This window comes from Ambystoma mexicanum, chromosome 6p (genome assembly GCF_040938575.1).
Source record: "Ambystoma mexicanum isolate Mex_15411 chromosome 6p, UKY_AmexF1_1, whole genome shotgun sequence".
NCBI classification, from domain to species: Eukaryota; Metazoa; Chordata; class Amphibia; order Caudata; family Ambystomatidae; genus Ambystoma; species Ambystoma mexicanum.
Window position 1 is genome coordinate 1,069,760,906 of NC_090935.1, and position 20,765 is coordinate 1,069,781,670.

The 20,765-nt window shown below is 44.7% G+C and overlaps 1 protein-coding gene across 1 annotated transcript in view; it reads left to right on the forward strand.

Moving 5' to 3' along the window:
- Positions 1–331: 331 nt before the first annotated feature.
- The window catches only part of LOC138510185 (contactin-associated protein-like 4), a 2,554,874-nt gene continuing 2,534,440 nt past the window's right edge, over positions 332–20,765 (forward strand). The window contains exon 1 of the mRNA XM_069625670.1: positions 332–908. Within this exon, the coding sequence (XP_069481771.1) occupies positions 824–908 (85 nt within the window). The 5' untranslated portion in view covers positions 332–823. The remainder of the gene's footprint in view (positions 909–20,765) is intronic.

Below are 20,765 nucleotides of genomic sequence, written 5' to 3' on the forward strand. Positions count from 1 at the left end.
GAATCTGTTCTCGTAAATCAGGCTGAGAACACGGAATTCACCAATGATTAATGATCAACATTGCAATCAATAACTGTGACGTGCTTTCCCCTAGCACATGGCGGCATTTTAGCGTCGTACCCCACTCATTTACACCCGAGTACTTGCTTCGCCTTGTGTGTCGCTTTGCGGGGAATATCGCCTGGTATGGACATGTGCACGTTTGGTTTTAAGGCGCGCATTTACCTGTATCATCGCACCCCGCGCCCTCTGTCTGCCTTCTTTTACCTGGGCGGGGGCAGAGTACACTGACATGCCGAGGCTGTGCTTGTGCCAGGGCGCTGGGGCGTTACTGTGGCACTGGTAACCCGGCGCAGGACAAGTTGCCCTCGCAGGGCCGGGCGCCGGGGAGTACCTGCTGCTGATGCACGTGTGCCGGCAACGCACGCTGCCCATTGTCTGAGCCTGCAGGCGGAGTCACGTGTTCCACCTGTCACCGCCAGGGGTGCGCGGGGCACACAGCGGACGGGAAGCCTGGGCAAGCAGGCTGATGCTGGAGCCTGCGCGCGCTTCAGCCCAGATGAGTCTCTGAAACTGGAGGAGGGACTCTCGCTGCTGCTGCTGCTGCTGCAGCATCCGGGCCGGCCGCTGTTGTTAGGGAGACGCGCTGATTCGGGAGGTGTGTGCATGCACCTGCGGAGTGAAGCAGCGCGCTTCTAAAGGAGGTGTCTGGCAGCTGGAGGCTCGTTCACAGCAAGGAGGAAGGGGCGAGTCTCAAGAACAGGCAGAAGTGCGAGTAGCTGCTCCCCCGCACCCGCTACAGTGCTATCCATCGCAGGAGAACATGGGCCGGGGCAGCAGCACCTACTCCGGGCTGCTAATTCTGCTTTCTGCCTTCGGCTGGGGCAGCAGGGTGGCAGCGAATAGCCGTAAGTACTTCTGCTTGAAGTTAGTTCGCATTGCAACTGCATATTCGGTAGGTACGTGCAGGTATGGGTGCGTAAGAGAGTAGGAGTCACAGGGAGTGATAGTCGCATGTCTTCCCACGATTGCACTTTTTGCATGGTTCTGCACTTTATCCTCCTGGTTGTCAGGCGCTGATGACTGAATTAAGAAAGATAATTATTCGAAGGCGTCCTGCCCCGCGACCATTTCACGAACTTGCGAGGACATGTCTGTGCGCGTTCCTGTAACGCTGGCGCTGGGTGTAGCGAGCAGCGCTGGCCCGGGCACCGCGGTGGGTACCGGGCACCGCGGTGGGTAGCCTTCGAGGCATTCGCGGAGTTCTGGTGACAGCCAGGCTGTCCACTAACTGCTTCTAGGCGATGACTCGAACCCGCGTCAACAGTTCACTCACCGAGGTGCCAGGGCAGGGGACATGGCATGGGGAGAGTTGATGTTATATTTTTGAAAAATCACCCCCACAGACAAAACATGACAGAAAGAGTGTGATGCCGCATGCTTTATGAAAGCGCAATAGGCACACTAAACAGATTCACAAATAAATAAATAAATACATAAATAAAGAAATAACTACATCAATACATTTCGAGTGATTGCTTCGTGGGACATTTTTAAATATTGTTGTCATTTTCTGAAATTAACTGAATAACATTTTCAACACGAAAGACCGTCGGTGCGTGTGTATGCTAGGATTTTCAGATGAACGTGCGTCCTTTCTCTGACCCATGAAGGTAATGCTGGCGGGGGTGTGTTGTTTGCTTTCTGATTGGTCGTGCTTTGCTGTTGCGGGGCATCCAGGACATAGACTGTAAAGTTGGCGGAAACTAGTGTGCAGGAGACGCGGGTCTCCGTGCTTGGCTCTCGTGGGAGCACTTGCACGCACTTGCAGGCGCTTTCGATAGCGCAGCTCAGTAAGTGCGCTGCCCCCTCCTCTATGGAGCAAAGCGAGAAACCGAACTTTCCCGCTACCTCTCATTCCCGTTGAATCGAATGAAGCCCTCATCGGCCGCCGTGACTGGCAGCGCCACCCTGACATGCAGACGCAGCATGGAGCATCTGCCTGTGCCTCCGTCCACAAGCTCATTCCCGCAAATGCCCCAAAGGACAGTTGGATATCAAGGTCCTTTTCTCAGAATGAGAATAGTCCCTCTAGCCTATCTCACTCAAACCTAAGGATGCGAGTAGCGGTAACCGATCCAGCGGAACAGGGGCGGTGGGGAACTTCACCTATGTGTATGTTTAATGAAGGGGAAGGCGGCGGTAACCGGCGTACAACACAAAATGTGGCAAACACAACACACCGCCAAATCAGTCGAGGTCACTCTTCCAATTGAAGACATGGAAGCTTCTCTGTATCCGGCGCGGAGGAGGCGCCGAGGAACAGTCAAGTGCGGATCCAAGGATCTGTCGCTCAAGGAGCGGCTCCGTGTGCAGCATAAACCGATAGAGGCTTATTCTGCCCCGAACAGTGAGGATGGAAGTGTCCGCGAATACCGCAGATGGCTGGGGCGGAATGCCCGCCTCAAAGGAAGCGCCGCTGGAACACTGTCCGGAAGAAAAGAAGACTGGAAGGCTCCCCAGTCACAATAGCACCACCATGTGATACACTCCACTATGACAGCAACACGCCTGGCGGACTTCGCGGTCAGGCACCAGAGGGTGATATAACATAGCATAGGATGGGATGCCATGCTGACCATACAGTACATAGCATAACACATCATAGCATACGATCAGATGCCATGCATATCATATAGTACATAGAATAACACATAGCATACGACTATGGTGACCATACAGTACATAGCATATCACACCATAGCATATGATCAGATGCCATGCATATCATACAGTACATAGCATAAAACATCATAGCATACGATCAGATGCCATGAATACCATACAGCACATAGCATAACACATAGCATACGACTATGCTGACCATACAGTACATAGCATATCACACCATAGCATATGATCAGATGCCATGCATATCATACAGTACATAGCATGACACATCATAGCACACGATCAGATGCCATGCACATCATACAGCACATAGAATACCATATCATAACCTACGATCAGATGCCATGCACATCATACAGCACATAGAATACCATATCATAACCTACGATCAGATGCCATGCACATCATACAGCAGATAGAATAACACATCATAACCTACGTTCAGATGCCATGCATATCACACAGTGGTATGCCATCAGCTATCTCACTCCTATGCTTTACCACCACATCTCATAGCACATAATAACACACAGGTCACTCCAGCTACGCTCTAATGTGGCAGGCGAAGCAGACGGCTTCTGGAGTGAGGAATGTGTTTCACTTGGAGTGCTCACCACATGCTGGAGAGTCGTCAAGACTGCATCCTGCGACAGGGGAGAAACTCGGGCAAATCAAACGTGAAAATCATCAGGTGGACTCCCCTGCACCTCACCAAAAGACATCCAACACATCACAAATCCACCAGACAAATGCATTGCTTCTGCTGTTGTGTCTGACCTTTGCCGGAATGAGAAGGGAGTGCACTCTGTAACCTTTCATATGCAAATCCAAAGTCAAAGAGCAGCTCCTTCACAGCGTGAAAGGGACCCCCCCCCCAAACCTTGCCGGATAAGAATCCTTCCGGGCTCCCACCCTTTAGAGTCCGTCCTTCATTCTCCGCACCGCCCCTCAGCACTGTTACATGTTCACCACTGACTGCACATGTTAACGATTCCATGTCACCAAACACGGTATGCCTCTTATACATGTGGTTACCTCCTCAGTACACCTGCGACCCCAACCAATGTCCATTCCTAAGCTGGGTTCGTTCTCAATAAATACCCCAAGGAAAATACATGCGGAGGAAAACGTGGGAACAGACGCCTTCCACTTTATGGCTTGCCTTGCATCATGATTGGATCAGTATGATCATCCATGTCTTTTAGTTGTATTTCCGCGGTTGCCTGGACTATGCAATACCACCCCGACGAGCTCTAATGGGGCGTAGACACAACCTTTCCTTACTACCACTAATGAGATGGAAAGTCACACCATAACTACTTTTTGACTACTGCAAGTGGGCATCCATGGCCTTTTACTAATGCAAACACCATAGGAGTTTGCTAGGAACGATTGCTTACTGCATGGAATTTTCTTGTTGGGCATGCTATGGACTTGAACAATCCAATGCTTGAAAGCTTTGTCAAAATGCACATATTTGAGCAGGCAAAAGTATGTAATCGGTGTCACTGATGTGTTTCACTTGAAATGGCGCTCAACTAAAAACAGACGGGGCCCGATTCACGTAATAATCTGTGCAGAAAATAGGGTACTTTTGTGCATTACTGCAATCAAATCTGCCTTCGTCAATTCATGGAATCAAATGCGCAGTTCGTTTCGTGGAGTTGCGTGGAGTTCGCGCTGGATCGGCACGTCTGTTTTGAGCAGTCGAGGGCCTTGCGCGAGACTCAAAGCATAGAGTGGGTGTGTCCTGCACAGAGGGCCGGGAAAGGGGTAGAACACCAAAAATGGGGAAGAACTTGCAAAAAATTGGGCATTCCGAGGGACGGCCTGCAGGCAGTCCCTCGCACGCCCACTATTGCGCGGCACAAGACTTATTTATGGATTCCCTTGTGCAACGTCTCGGCTGGGAAATGGCCACATAAGTACTTCATATGATCTGCCACCCGAAGGCAGGCGTAAGCACAATTGTGTGTAGGATTCACAGCGCACAGTTGAGGTTGCATGTCGAATTTTGGAGTGCGTGTACTCAATCGGGGTTCTGATGTAATTTAGGGCTGCACGTAAGCAGAGTAGCGGCGTGCAGGAAAGTTTTACAGGTTTTCTTATTCAGATTTCCGAGTTATTGCAGAGTTACAATTTTTTAAATACATGTTTTTCAGGGTGCTGGATACAGTTACGGGGGACCCCACGCAGGGTCCCCGAGTTGCATGCCTGCTTACGGGGGACCCCACCCATGGTTTGAAGGGAGTGTGTATTCACACCAAAGGAAGCGTGCAAAGCGTTCTGGCAGTTCATGCTTTGCGTGTGGGCGTGTCAGGGGCGTTGCCAGGCACGACTAACGGATATGATTTGTTTGCTCTGTAAATACCATGAATACGCAGGGCACGCATATTTCTTTCTGCACGCAGGCTCGCGCAGTGTCCTTCTCAGTGCGCAGCCCTTGCTGGATTTCTCCGCATATTTCTTTGAATCTGGTCCGTGGTGTTCACCTAAAAAAGATTAGAGTTCCACTTCCCGTTTTGAGTTCTATGCTTGAGATATCCATCAAAATAATGGTATACACTTTTTAAATCTGACGTCCAAACATGCAGATCCGCCGAGGCAAGTGACGCATTTTTTAGAAGTGGACCATCCTGTTTGCTGGAACATGTACTGTATATAGTTGAAAATAGTGATGCTGACTGCTGAAGGCAGTAAATATGCCGTTCTGACTAGAGTCTCCCAGCTGAAAAATTAGCTGCCTAGCACAAGCTCAGCATGGACTGCTAACATACTCCACGCTAGTGACACCTTTTATCTCAGCGACTTCAGATGCTAAGTGCGTCTTCTCCCCTTCTTCCTCTTCTTCTTCTCCTCCTCCTCCTCCATAGCTCATTCTTAAATGATATCTTATCCGTTAGCCCTTCTGAAAGCACAGCCCGATGACTCAGCATCGGAACCCCTGCATTCCCAAGTTGCCAAGAAGGAAAGGGTTGCAATGTGATTTATTTCCATGAAAGTACATGCATTGGTATCGCCTCCTTTTGCATTTGTGCATTTGACATCACGAAGCTGAGCTTAATTGTTAATCACATCTTGTATTGAAATGAACAGAAAATGCGCTAAATGTACGAACAGCAATTGATGTGCTCATTAATATACAGCAATGGCATGTCAATTGCGGTCAGAGACTTGATAAAACGACCAATGAGAAAAGGGTGGTCAGCAAGCAGACCACACTCACACACTCACGTATGCACACACACACAAAGTTGCACACATACAAACACACACACACACATCACACCGTGCATACCCCGGCACAAAAACAAGACACACACACCACACTCTCATAAGCATGTGCAGGGACACACACACACATGCTCACACACACACACAAACAAACACAGCCACACATAAGCATACACACACACAACACACCCCATACATGCCCCACACAAAAACACACACTCACTCATGCAAACACACACACACACACACACACACTCACACACACACACACACACACACACACCACATCATAAACACCCCCACACAAAAACCAGACACATATACCACACACTCACACTCACGCATGCACATGTAGACACCCCCCCACACACACACACATGCTCACACACACATGCACAAACACACAGGCACACATTAGCACACACAAACACACCACACATGCCATGCATGACGCACTCCCACACAAACAACATACAAACCCACGCACATACACACGCGCACACACATCCACAGATGCATTTTTGTATTAAAGGAACCATTGTGCTTGAATTGCGTCGGCTACAGGCAGTAGTAAATCACCAGTCATTTCTCTGCCTCTAGCTGAAAAACCTGAAACTAGGTCATAAAACGCACACCTTGAGTTGCTGTATTTTCTTTGCAGATGGAAATGACACAGTATTGTTCGTAAAACGTGTGTGATGGAAGATCTCTTGTGTTGAATCTCCTCTCTCATTTTGGAAGGCTACATTCTTGAAATGTACCTGGAGAACACGATGACACATTTCAGACCGACCAACGTACAAGAGACAGGGCGTTCACCCGCCACACCCCTACTTCCCCTGACTCCGCTTCTATATACAGCACCTTCTTCCCGGGAGCTTGCTCATCCAAGTGGCGTTTTTTGCTTTATTCTGCAGAATGGCCGGCGTCCACCACTCAGTATAGCGCAACACATCAACCAGAGCAGTCACCATGATCAGAGCACGGCCCGCCAATCCAGGGAGAGAGGATGGGCTGGCATCGGTTCAAGGCAGGAAGGAGAGCTGCAATTTACTGCCTCCCTGACTCACTGCCGCCATGCACTTGTTGCCTTAGCCAGTGATCGGAATGAGGGGGAGCGGATGGGAGCGGTGCCCCTCTACTTTTTTTTCTAATTTACCATTCCTATACTTTTATTGAAAAAAGAAACCGCACCAGAGCGCTTCTTTTTTACAGTAAAAGTATAGTTACATGAGAAGTCAATCGATTCGCAGCACTGCACTGTCCGATGCAGGCTGCAGTAGACTGGATGGCTGAGCCTTGGCCCTCGCCTGCGCATTGAGCAGCAGTGCCATTCATTTCTGCACGTGCCCTCACAATACGCAAGCATGGGCCAAGCAGCAGTGACCCAGCCTCAACACTATTGTTGGACTGAGGCGCCAGCTTGTTGAGCTGCCAGGCCTAAAATTACTTTTTTACCTGCTGCCGCTGCCAGCAGCCAGGGAGGTAATGCCGGAGGTCGGCGAGTCTATAAGTGGGTCGGGAGAGAGGGACAGCTCAGTGCCGTCCCTCTCTCTCAACCTGAGCATATCTTTACTGCAGGCAATGCGGGTGGTAGGTCAGGGCCAGACTAGTGGGTTGGGAGAAAGGGGCGGTTCATTGCCGCCCCTCTCTTCCGGCCCGAGCATATTTTTACGGCAGCCTGGCTGCTGCTGCATTTAATTGCTCTACCCGTTTCCCAGAGTCACACTCACAGACCCGACAGAGACACACAGGCTTCGTCCCTGGCTCTGCAGCCAGTGCCAAAATGAGCTCGACAACACGTTCCTTTTGTCATCAGCAGCATAGCCTATTTCATGCATGATTGTGAATTTCCAACTGAAAGATCACCAGTCACCTTGCAAATCTGTGACTGTTAAAGAGAGCAACACAGTAAAGCACCCTTTGAAAATGTGTTCACGTCCATAACGTATAATAGCTGGATATGCTAAAAAGTAAAGTTTGCTTTGATGTCCTTAGTTGAATGTTCTTAAAACCATGCATAATAACACGCTGGAGGTTTGTGACAAATCTCCAAACCTAAGTGAGTTTATGACACAACTTATTTTATTGTGAGTGTGTCTTAAAGCGCTGAAAATAAAGTGGGCAAATAGATATTTTGCCTTTTGCATCTTATAGATTTCCATTTAGGATGTGGAAAATAAAGGAACACTGATATTATTTTGGCCTAACATGCTGCTATAAGGATTCACATGTTGTCATGATGCTTTACTATGCAATTTGTGAATTTTGCAAGTAAACTCTATAGGGCAGTATTATTGTATGTCTTGACACCCAAAACCTAAATATGTGTTCCAAATAAAGCGTGGAAGAATTTGGTTGTGCTCAGATTGCAGAGTGGGTTAAAATACCAGGTTCACTTTTTAGCGTAAGTGTGTGATCCTGGGCAAATAATGTAATCTCACCCTGACTTCAACTGCAAAAATTGGAGTGCGTATACATGATTATGTTTACACCCTTACAATAGAACAGTTTTAATAAGTGTAGGGACACATTGGTGTATCCTCTGCTAGTGGCTCAAATACTGATATGTAGAATTGCATCATTGCTGCACTGGCCCTCACCCAGTCTCGTATCACTTGATTTGACAGGTAGACATAGTCTCACCAGCCAATCAGTGCACTGTGGTTGAACCAACATACCATTTTCTCCCCTGTTGCTCCCAGCCACTGAAGTTGCTTAGTCTGTCTAGAGTACTTCCCCACACTCTGCTATGTCCTGCTATGCTGTGATATTGAGTCTTTCATTGCACACCTTCTGCCATTCTCACACTTTCTAGGACCTTCAGGATATGCAAGAAGTGGGTGTTTTCAGACTTAAAGCAGAGAGTTAACTGATTATAACATTGAAGCTGCAATAGAATAGTTTCATTACAATGAGTAATGAAGTTAGATTCCCATACATAAGTAAGTTTGCCACTCCTTCACTGTCTCTGAAGTTAGCGCCTCTTCCAATATTTGAAGGGTTAGCCCTGCCCCAAAATTTTAGTTTAGTTGCACCCCTATAGCACTCTCACATAACCCGTTCTAAAAGGACAGCAGCCTACAAAACAGAGTACTTGCCTAAATAATGAAAGAATGCATCATTGAAAATGGATGTCGTGATGTGCTGATGTGAGTCTTATCAACACGCAAGCGGAAAACACTGCATGGTCCCCACTGCAGCAGGGCAGCCCATTACTTAAGAGCTACCCCCGACTGCAAGCTATTGGGCACCCTCTTTTATCCAGAATGTCTTGTTACTTTATTGGGGACGTGTACAGTCGAAAGTAATGTACGTGTAAAATTTAGATATGGAATTTCAGCTGATGCTTATTTCATGTATTTATTTGTTTTTTTTTGTAACACACTACATGCATTGCGTTGCTCCAGAGAGGATTGCCGGGAGAAGGGAGAGTTTCTGGGGTTGATTCTTTGGGAGAGAATGTAATGGATGGGGGATGTAATCTTAATAAATAGGTCAGAAGAGGGTAATGTGGCGACTGCATAGAATGTTATGTAATCAAAGGATAACCTCTCAATATGTCCAGCACACACTTTTATCCTTCTAGGGTTAACAAAAATGAGTACCTTTGAATGCAGTAATATTAATGTCATCCATTCCTCATCCATTCCTGCAGGATCTGGACACACAGGGTGGGGTGAAACGCCTTGTTGGTAATAGGCGCTGGCAGTTCGTGGTTGTCCACTTTCTGTGTGGTTTGTCTTGGTACCAGTTGTTCGTGAGTGAGTGGAGAATGTAGACACATCAGTCAGAGGTTGTTACTGTACATGTTTTTTAATGTACTCAATAACACGTGAAAAAGAATTCTAGAAATATTAGCCATAGGGGTGAAACAGGGAGCCGACGCGCGTTTTGACCGTAGTCTTTATCAAGGCAGACACAAATATGGTGACAAGAATTCCAGATGAAGGATAGTGCGGTCCAGCCTGCTGCAAGCTGGGTAGCTTATCTTATCAACGAAAATGTGTTGTAAAATGCACCGTTTAACCCATTATTCAAAACAAAAATCTCATGGGGAAAACCCTCAGAACCCTTTTCATTTATTTAAGGCTGACTCGCTATGCATGCTTGGTCGCTACCACCTATTTATAGAAAATGTTTACTTTCAGTCCAGTCCATTTATAAAATTCACCAGCAGTCAAATGAAAAAACACATTTTCTCCACTACTATTTTCCCCCCACTTCCATCACTGTCTCTTTTGCGCAATTTTCCTCTTTTGCACTTCGGAGTGGAAAACAGAGGTACATCACCTCCATGCCTATGCTTTGCACTTCACAGTGCAAATTAAGTAAAAGCCTCCTGCCATTTACGGATGGCAGGCAGGGTATCCACTGAATTCAAATGGAATGCACCTGCGTGTTGCTGGTGTAAAAAGCAGGCAGGTTCCACAGGAGTCCATAGCATTTACGCCAGCATGAAAATCTCATGCTAGCATAAATGCCTCCGCATTTCTGTGGCGGAGCTGGAGGAGATGGTACAACCGTTAATTTACGATCCACGCCCCCTCCCCGCTATGGCAATATATTAAACTAAATGTGTCCGCCTCTTTTCATGTTACTTCTTACGGAGCGTGCAGTTTTAGTGCACACTTAAGTCCATGCTCTTTGTTCAGTGTTCTCAATTGTTTTAGCATTAGGGACACATGCCTACCTAGAGTGTTTTGGGCATTCATGACGGACGTTTAAAATAGCTTAACAGAGAATAGAGGGCTGCACACCTGTTTCAGACTTCTATACTAACAGAAAACAGAAGACACCATTTTTGTTTCTGTGTCCTTATAATGCCGTTGTTTGTGTTGGGAGTGTTGTGGGGTTAGGGAAGTTGATGAAGACAAGCAATTGTATTTTGTGATAGGGTTATCTCTGTGTTATTGGACTGTCACTGTAAGCACACCATAAACCCTTTTTATAGTTGATACACTATAGTGGAATTAAAATAAAATGCACTTAAGGCAATAACCTATTTAGAAACACTCTTTTATTTGCCATTAGTGGACAGCTAAAGTTGGTGTCTGACATGTGGACAGCCTGCACATCACAAATCTGAATAATACATGGCCTGGCCAACTTATCCTTTTACCCTTCTGAGGTCAATTAACTAAGCACTATTCATAATTGGATAATAATATCATATGTTATTACAGTGCTTAGAAGTTAGAGGTGTCTGTCATCAAACTCTAAATAAGAACAGTATATTACTATTGATGTTGTACTATATTTATCCATTTAATAATAGTGCGTAGCACACCAACTGTGGGAACCATTGCTTCGCGACCCGTAAGTTGAAAATGTGAGGGGTAGGAGAAGGTTGCATGAGGAAGAGGGTATCTGATGATTCACACACCTGGTGATTTCCAGATCAGGTAGGTGCAGAGGGCAGAAGGCAAGGGGAAGTTCTGGAGTCACAAATCATGTAAGTATGCACAACACAAAACAAACGAAAGTGAGCAACAAACCCCCAGCATAGATAAACAAGATGGGCGTGACATATTGGATTATGTTCCACAGGAGTACAATGATGAGTAGGGTAAAAAGGCCCACTCAGCCTTCACACTTCTACAAACCAACACACAACACAATCATAAAAGGTAAAAAAGGGACATTTAAGAGATATACCCCCTTTGCCTTTTGTGGCAACGTCGGCTGAGGGAAAGCTATACTCTTAAGGAAGGGTGCACATGTGATCCATTAGTGGTCCAACCAACACAGTAACATAGTCCAAAATAAAGGGAATGTCCAATAAAGGTTCTATAAAAATATACATAATTTAATTAAAGACACCTTCTGCATTAGAATGAAATAAAAACACTGTACAAAAACACACACCTGTGGAAGAACAAAGAGGAAGCAACAGACTGATGAAAGTAGTCCTCTGAGTGTGAGTACAGGGGTGATGGGCAAACATTAACCACAAAAGTATATGTCTTAGGTGAATGAAGGTGCTGAGGTGTCCTAACCTGTCTCTAAGGTCCCAGATGACCAAGTGGTCAGTTTGTGGTCAACAGTACCTGGTTTCAGATATTGGGTGGGTTGACAATGTCAAAATCGCTGTCAAACATGGATGCCAGTAGATCAGGCTCACTTCACAATGGATTGTGTGGCTCAAGCAGCAAGCGGCGTTGAGCAGGGGTGCATGCAATCACTCTGTGTGGTCAAAGGTTGGTGCAGGTTGGGGGCAGCCCAAGATCTCTTTCCATTTAGACCAGGCTGTCTCAAGCAATTTGAGCTAGCAGCCGACGATCATCGAATGGGCGATCTTGGGTGTTCTGATGTTTGGTCGGTGAAGGGGTCTTTCAAGGGCCACCCTGGGAAAAGCTCTGGTTCTATCCCCTGATCAGAGTCCGAATGTGCCTTGCCAGTGATTCAAATTGTAAAGACCAGAATAGTTAGTACTGCTACTGACCAGGTCTGTTCCCACTAATTGTCAGTGAATGAAACAACTCTATTTTAGGAATGGGAACCCTGGTATTGTTGGTACTAATGGGTAAAGTCTCTAAGTTACTGCCCCATAAGTTTGTCCAGAGAGAAAAAGAGGGTTGAACAAGAAAAATCACATACAATAAAGGTTGTGAATAAACGTGGTTTGTATTAAAAAGGAAAACATTCAAACATGAACAAAAAAACATTTGTAGACAGTTTACATATGAACCAAATCCAAATGGTCTTAACATAAATAAAGAAATACAAAAATCACAGTTTTTGCTTTGGTACATAAAACAGTTCAAAATACTTGATCATGTAGCATAGCGTAAGTAATTAGTGAGATCAAAGGACTATGCTGTATTATATTAAAGGTGCCTTCAATGAAACATCTCAGATTGCAGCTGTCTAAAGCATCTTGTATTATAGGTGCCTAAATTAAGCATCTCAGATTGCAAGTGCCTAAAGAATCTTGTATTATAGGTGCCTCAATGAAGCATCTCAGATTGCAAGTGCCTAAAGCATCTTGTATTACAGATGCCAAGGTGCCTTCAATGAAGCATCTCAGATTGCAAGTGCCTAAAGTATCCTGTATTATAGGTGCCTCAATGAAGCATCTCAGATTGCAAGTGCCTAAAGCATCTTGTATTACAGGTGCCAACGTGACGGGGGGACCGTAGTCGAAGTCTTGGTGCCAGGTGTAGGCCTGACAATAGATAGTTCATAGACCCCAAGGAAGAAGTACTTATTGGTGCCAATGTCCCCCTTGCATATGGTATACGTTTCGGCGGAGAGGGTATCCAGCTCCAAATAAATCAGCCGGATAGGTAATACTCTACATGAACTGCCTTCATCAGGGCAAATAGGTGGCCCGGTTTCAGTGGACTGAGATCATTACACCACTTTCTTCAGGGCTATTGTGCAGCACTGGGTCTTGTTGCTGCTTATATTCTTTTCAGCTGTGGATATCTGTTAAATTGGAGGTACCCCACCCTGCTCTTTGCATAAGATTCTCCCAAGGCACTGGGCGTCCTTATGTAGGGTGTGTTGTGTTTTGTTATATTTCTTCTTGGTGGATGCCCCAAATAAGTTGCATTCCATAGGACCTTTGTATCAGCTCCACGCTCCTCTGCGGGTGTTTCTGAAAGTTGGAGCGTACTGCAAGCGAGTTATCGCTGTGTCGCCATTCCATTTCAATGTGATTCGAATTGTGTCTCATGGTGGAGCAGTTGATTCAAGTCTAGCAGGTGATGGGGGCAGCAAAGGCACAATTCAGTTTAAAGCTGGCTTGACGTGCAAGCATTAGTTCAAATTGGTGAAGGAGCACAACAACCAGTGCAGATGTCTTCACTTTCGTTTGAGGGATGTTGAACATGGTGCAACTGCTTTGGTGTGGCAGAACAGGGTGTGCCAGCTGGTCTGGTCCTCAGGTTCCTGTGAGGCCTACTCAGAGGGACTCAAGGATAGGAGGATCCATTCAGGGTCCACTCTCTCAGCTTTAGGAGATTCTTTTGCAGAGTGTCAATTCCTGGTCCACAACAAAGGTCATTCCAATGCACCCTGGGAATGGGTATGGGGCAGAACTCTCTTCTACTTTGGATACGTCCATCATCACCTCAGGCTGAGGGCTTTGCACAGTGCAACCTTCCCAAAAGAAGTCGAGTGAGTTCTTCTCAGGTGCTTCAGAGCAAACCTTTAGAATGTCTTAAGAGTGTCTGCAGAATAAGTTTGAGACCACTTTGTTAAAAGAAAAAAGTCCCCAGGTGACTCTACTAAAGCCAGCCTACATTAGTGGTCCATTCGCTGCTCTAGAACAGAGTCGACTTTGCCCTTCTGAAATCACACCCAAAGTGCTTTGCTCCAGAGAAAGTGGAGAAAACAGGAAAGAGAAAGACAGAGAGAGACAAAATGGTGGTAGTCTCCTTCCATTGACAAGACCACTCCTGCCTAATGTATCCTGCCCCTTCCCTTCTCATTAACAACAAAGGGCTTTAAGGATACAGGACCCTGGTTTTAGGTTACTCATTTTGAATATGTGTGCCCCTTTGATAGCCGGGCCCAGGAATGCTGCCTGCTATGGCGCTGTCTTTGTCAAAGTGTGCTACCTGCCTTCACAAAGAGATCAAAGAAGCGCCCCGGTCCTCCAGGTTCCTGTCCCGCCACTTGGAAGTCTTCACCGAGCTGACCAGAAAAAACACCACCTCCCACAGCAGAGCTGACTCACAGGAGTGGACACATGTGCAATAACAATTGGAATGTGACCACCAAGACCATAAGCAGTGCCATGCACCATGCCTAAACTCAGGAATGGCTATATTTTAGAGTTCATGTTGCCACCATCATGGGTTACTTATGCTCATCATAGTTTTTTAGAGGTGCATATCTTAAATGCTGCCCCTGTGCTGCAAAGACTTGGAAGTCGCTACGGTGACAAGTTGTCCTTGTGACCTTTGAATCTGCTCTAGGCCACAGGTAGAGCAGGCACTGCAGATCAGGCTACTGATGAGCTGGGCACAAGCCCACTACCCTTTTGGCATGGAGTTCATAAACATGTAAATCTGGTTAGCAGATTACCCTTTTGGATATGACTTTACCCACGTCATTATATTTATTAACAAACATAAGAAAAGGCCAGGGCTTTGCACTCTTGCCAGATGGCAATTCCTCGCAAGGGGATCCAAGTGCATAGATTGATTGGGGTCATTTAAGGTCTACATGATCGCCTTGATTTTTATGGAATGGGTCTCGAGGGAGCCAAGTAGAAGAGGCAGCCAGGAAACATAAGGTTTTTAGTTTTCTTCCTGAATCTCAGATGATTGTCTTAATCTCTAAGGGTGGTTGTCAATATATTCTTGAGATATTTCCAAAAGGTTCTAGGCTCTTTCAGCCAAAGCTACTTACTAACAGTGAATCCTCATGCGAAGAGGGAGCCTGTCCTGCAAGAATCCACCATAAAGGAAAGATGCTATTTATCAAATATGCATTGTCACTGAGAAAACATAAAGGGGATTTATAACTCGACATGTAGTGAGCCTTTTATGAACAGATTCAAACGCGGCAGTGAGGGGTTGACTTTCAGAAAACTGCCTTTGCAGTGTATCAAAGGCCAGGGGATGGGTGAATAAGTAACTACGACCTTAGCGATGGTCAATTCATCTGAAGGAGCCTGCAATAGTGTGTGAGGGTCTGATGAGTATCGCAGATAGCAGATGTAATCTCCTGAATGCATGGGAGCTTGACAGAGGAGTAATGAGCCATCCAGTAGAAGGTCAGCCAGCAAACAGGACGCAGTGGTTTATGGCTTAACAGGTCCAGAAGGAACAGATGTAATCTTGCCCATTGCATTGAAATTGAGAAGAGGGGTTTCGCCAATTGCTTGGGCTCGGATAAGATGGCACCCGGCCATGGTGCTCAGTGGTCAATTATTTTGGCAGGGTGGAACTGGAGGACATAAGTGCTGCAGTGGTAATTGCATACAATTTAATGACTTAAGTGGAGCCAGTAAACTAAGGCGGGTGAGATAGCAATCGGTATTTCAAAGAGATCATGTTTGCTCACATTTTCCTCATGTTGCTAAGATAACCATGTAGACCATGTGCAGTTACACTTAAAATTAAAAGGCCTTAGGCCAGTTGTTGCTAGTATTATGTTTTGTATGTGAATGTTTTATTATGTCATAATGTCACAAATGACCATATTATCTGAAGATGATAGCTAAGATAACGGCTACCAATGAGAGTAGAGGAATTGGAGAATGATGAGATTCCCTTGAAGAGCTTTTGTCCATTCACATGTGATGGGCGGATAAAAAAAAAAATCTGGGAGTGTTTGAAATGTTGCAAACATGTATAAAATGTATCAACTGATGTGGTTTATTGAGACACGGGTTAGTTTTGTCCGACGGTAGCATCTAATTGCTCGCCAGATAATTGTACAATAAACTTGCTTTATGTACAAAATGTGCATCCGTACCTCAGTGGTGGACCCGGGTTGGGCTGAGGTAATTAGGGCTCCACCCTGACAACTGGTATCCAATGAAGAGAAGTCAATTCAGAAATAATGTGATTCACCGCTTTCGATCCTAGGATCATTATAGCAGCCTTAGGGCCCGATTCTCATCTTGGCGCAGTCAGCGTGCTAAATAGCACGACTCACTGCGCTATTTCCTGACGTCCAGGCACCACTGCTATTCTCATGTGGGCCTGGGCGTTTTTGCAAAGCACGACAGTGCTTTCGCTGTAATCTGCCCATTTCTAATGTAAACAGGCAGATTGCAGAATCTCGGCAGCATTTTTGTTAAATAGGGAATCGTTATTTAACGAAAATGTTGCTGAGATGAAAACAAAAATGCACATGCTTTTTGGGTGTGCAGATGCTGACAGGTGGGTCCTGCACTGCATTTGTTTATCTTTATTTGCAGAAGAGTACATACTGCCATCTGTATGGATGGCAGCATGTACTCTTCTGGAAAGTGATTACAAGTGGTGGTGGCGGTGTAATTCCCCATTTATTTTGGTTTACTGCTGCGGTAATTCCACCAATTCTGATGGTTTTTCGGCATTGAGTGGGACGATTTACCTCCAGGGTTTTGCTGGAGGTAAATCCTCTACTCGAAACACAACCTCATAATTTGGCCTAGTGGTAAAACTGTTGACAATTCAGTTACCGCCAATTTTACCACTTACTGCCAAACTCATAATGAGTACCAGTGTCCCCAAAATGCACCACAAGGTCCTTCACAACCAGGTTTCCATGAAACTGCAGAAACTGCAATTCTCAAGTATGTTGAACACATATGTTAGTGCCTGACCCATTTTGTCCCAGTCCTTCCCTTACTGAAAGCCACTAGTACAGACCCAAGTCATCAACTAGATCCATGGTGCTAGCATCACCTGTCTTGAGTCCTGGGCATTTTAAGCATCTGCACTTGACATGTTCTGAATTATAGATTCACGTTTTCTGTTGTTACTCTGGACCCTCTGATGAAATGGAGCCATTTGGAAGCACTTCAAGACACTAATGATAACAAACACGCACAGTGGGTGTATTACTGTCACATAGCAAGCGGTTCACATTCACCTGAAAGATTCTGTGATATTGTTCTGCCTACATTACATACTATGTGGTTCCTGTAAAACACAAGTAATAGCAACACGAAAAAATACAGATGATAATAATATTAATAATAACTATTATTAATATTATTATTAGTATAAGTATTATTAATACTAATAATAATACCAAGATTTCTCTATCCAATGAGGCCTACATTGTATTTGCTGCTGACTTTACCACATATTACAGTGGCTTTACAATGATCAGATAACTTTTTGCAGCACTAGGCACACATTTGAAATAAGAGTTCCCTCCCCTGTTCACACCCTTTCCTGCTGGTTGATTCAAACGTAACCTCTTTAGTAAAGGTGCGTTCGGGGTTTGTTTCTCTTTCAGGCTTCATTGGAAACTGCCTGCTCACAGAGAGCTCAGGGAATGGCTCATGCTTGGTGGGAACGTCAAAGGTTAGCAGGTATCACGGACTCAGCTGGCAGAGGGTAATTGATTTCCTGTATCCTGATTTCCACCGAGATAGCTGTCCTCATTCCAGGGAAAGATAGATGGCAGTGTACACTGACATGCATACAAACCTGGGCGATGCCATGGCTTTCTCTTCTAGTGTTTGTCCAGTATTCCACATAATCTGAACCAAACCACACTCTTTAACTATGTTTAGTGTAAACAGGCCTCTGACCAGCTCTTGTGATTTGGCTAGCAAATACAGACGGAGAAAGACATTAAACTGTGGGCCATTGTCAATTAAATCAGTATATGAAGCAACAATGTCCCATTATGGCCTTCATTGGCATACATATATGTTATTTCGGCAATGCCATAAAACAAATACTTTAACACGTGTAATACACAATTAGGCCTCTCCATTTATAACACAGGATACAGAATGTTCAATTAGTTATATAAACAACCTATGACCAAGTGCCGAGTGCGAGGTTAAAGCAATCAGCACAATCTTATACCCTCATTAGTTTGACCATATCGATTACAATAGATGACAGTTTTCAGGAATCCTACTTCAGACCAAGGATGTAAATCATAAACTTTTGCAATTATAACCCTCCTGTTAAAACACACAATACATTGGCTAATAGCATATAGTGCATACTGAACCTGCTTACATTAAATACAGTATTACCCGCATAGTCTTTCAACCTTGTCTATTATTTTAGATGGAAATTTGCATTAGCCCGGCTCAGGTCGAGACAAAATTCCATTTACCACAAGATAAAATGTCTATAAAGTGTGTTTTGACCATATTGATTACGACATTAAACATAATATTCATGCTACATCAATCGGTGCCACTACACAAGCTTTGCTGGAGAGATTCCTACTAAATCCAGAGCTTAAATAATATATAGCAGCCCTAGTACAGCAGTGCAGACATATATGTTATTGATATATAGCAGTCCTAGTACAGCAGTGCAGACATATATGTTATTGATATATAGCAGTCCTAGTACAGCAGTGCAGACATATATGTTATTGATATATAGCAGTCCTAGTACAGCAGTGCAGACATATATGTTATTGATATATAGCAGTCCTAGTACAGCAGTGCAGACATATATGTTATTGATTTTTTCAGGCTGCCTCCAGAATGAAGTCCACACCTGATTGCAATCTTTTGTGGCCTTGCAAAAAGATATAGGGCCTAATTCACAGAAGCGTTTTATAATAGCAAAACCCCATTGGAAAACGCACTGTGAATTAGGCCCATAGCATTCCCTATGGTCCTGGTACTATATCAGTTTGAGCAATCGCTTTCGCTCCTTTCTATATAGAGGACAGATCAATAAAAGTTGAGCTACTGTTTTTCGTCATGGATTAGACAGTATTTGCATCTTGCATACTGATTTCTCCCTCACTGGTTTGTAAAGGCTCGGAGAGAGTGGATAACAAATCTAAATTTAGTAAAAGAGAGCGTTTACTAAATTCCAAATTGTTTAGGTCCTCCTCAAAGGCCGGTCTAGACGTCAACACTAAATAGTCACTAGGTAAAAAAGCACCAAGAGCACTTGACCAGGTTATAAACTTTGACGACTCCTTGAATGCTTTCTTAACCACCATTTTGGCACATTTTCTGTAGCATCATGGGTTATCCCACCATTCGGGAATACGGGTATTTCATAACATTGACTTTGCATAAAAGAACCATGTCAACAGTAGCCGTTGCCCTCAGGTCTTGGAGGAATTTGCAATACACCACGAGATTTGATTGCTTCAAGCCTCTTTTTGGTGGGAGAGCTAGGCCAATCAAATCAGAACTTAATGCTTTAGAATACATTTAATGTATGTTATGCAGTCAACCAATCAACCGCTCAGTTCCTTGTTGTGTTTTTTTCTGAAAGCTCAACAATAGTAATAATATTACTAAATATAAATCGCAAATATACATATTGTGGGGGAGTTCAACATATAATACATACCTCTCTTAGCAAAACTACAAATCAGTTACACAGACAGGGACATATAATGGGTATTCTGAGGAGGGACAATGTAAGCTGTAATGCTATAATGTTTTTCAAAGGCTTCATTGCATCCCGTCTGAGGAAGTGGAGGAATTCCACGAAAGCACGCAAATAAGCAAAATAAATGTCTTTGTTAGCCTAATTAAGTTATCAACTCTTTGAACCCTTGGCTAACATGGTACATGAAAACTGAACATATATGTATATATTCACTTAATAAAAATGTAGTTAAAGTATAGTTAAGTTGCCCAAATTTCTGATTTCCTGATAATTTCAAGTCAAAAAGTCAAAACACACTCCGAGCACACGCACAAAGTCTCTTTCAACCACAGAAAAAGAGAATTTGATTGGGCCAATATACATTTTCTCAAAAGAACCAATGCTTTCCAATTAATCATAGCTTGCAGCAAAGCAACCCCAATTCTAAGCACACTGATTGGATTGGAGTGCTCTGTGAAGGATGGAGCAGTCTTTTCCAAAGGATGACCTCAAAGTCCTGGGAGGATAGCTCAGCAGCAATGTGCTCGCCTTCGAAACAAGACGACATGAAGCAACACAGGTTCGATCCCCAGGTCCATGCTTAGAAACCTCTGGGTATTAAGTGAGTTATAAACACGTAACTAAGTCAACAACAAAAAAAAAATCCTGTAACAGCGCCTCAATGCCTGTGGGCTGTGTGAGCCCTTTAAAAATGCAAATAAATAAACATAAATAAAAAAGTCAAGTCACATACATTTTGATTGGTCTCTGCTCCATAAACCATTGTGGGAACCACGTTTTGCTTGTAAAATATCAAAACCGGGCTTATGGAGTAGCGACTAAACCTCAGATGCA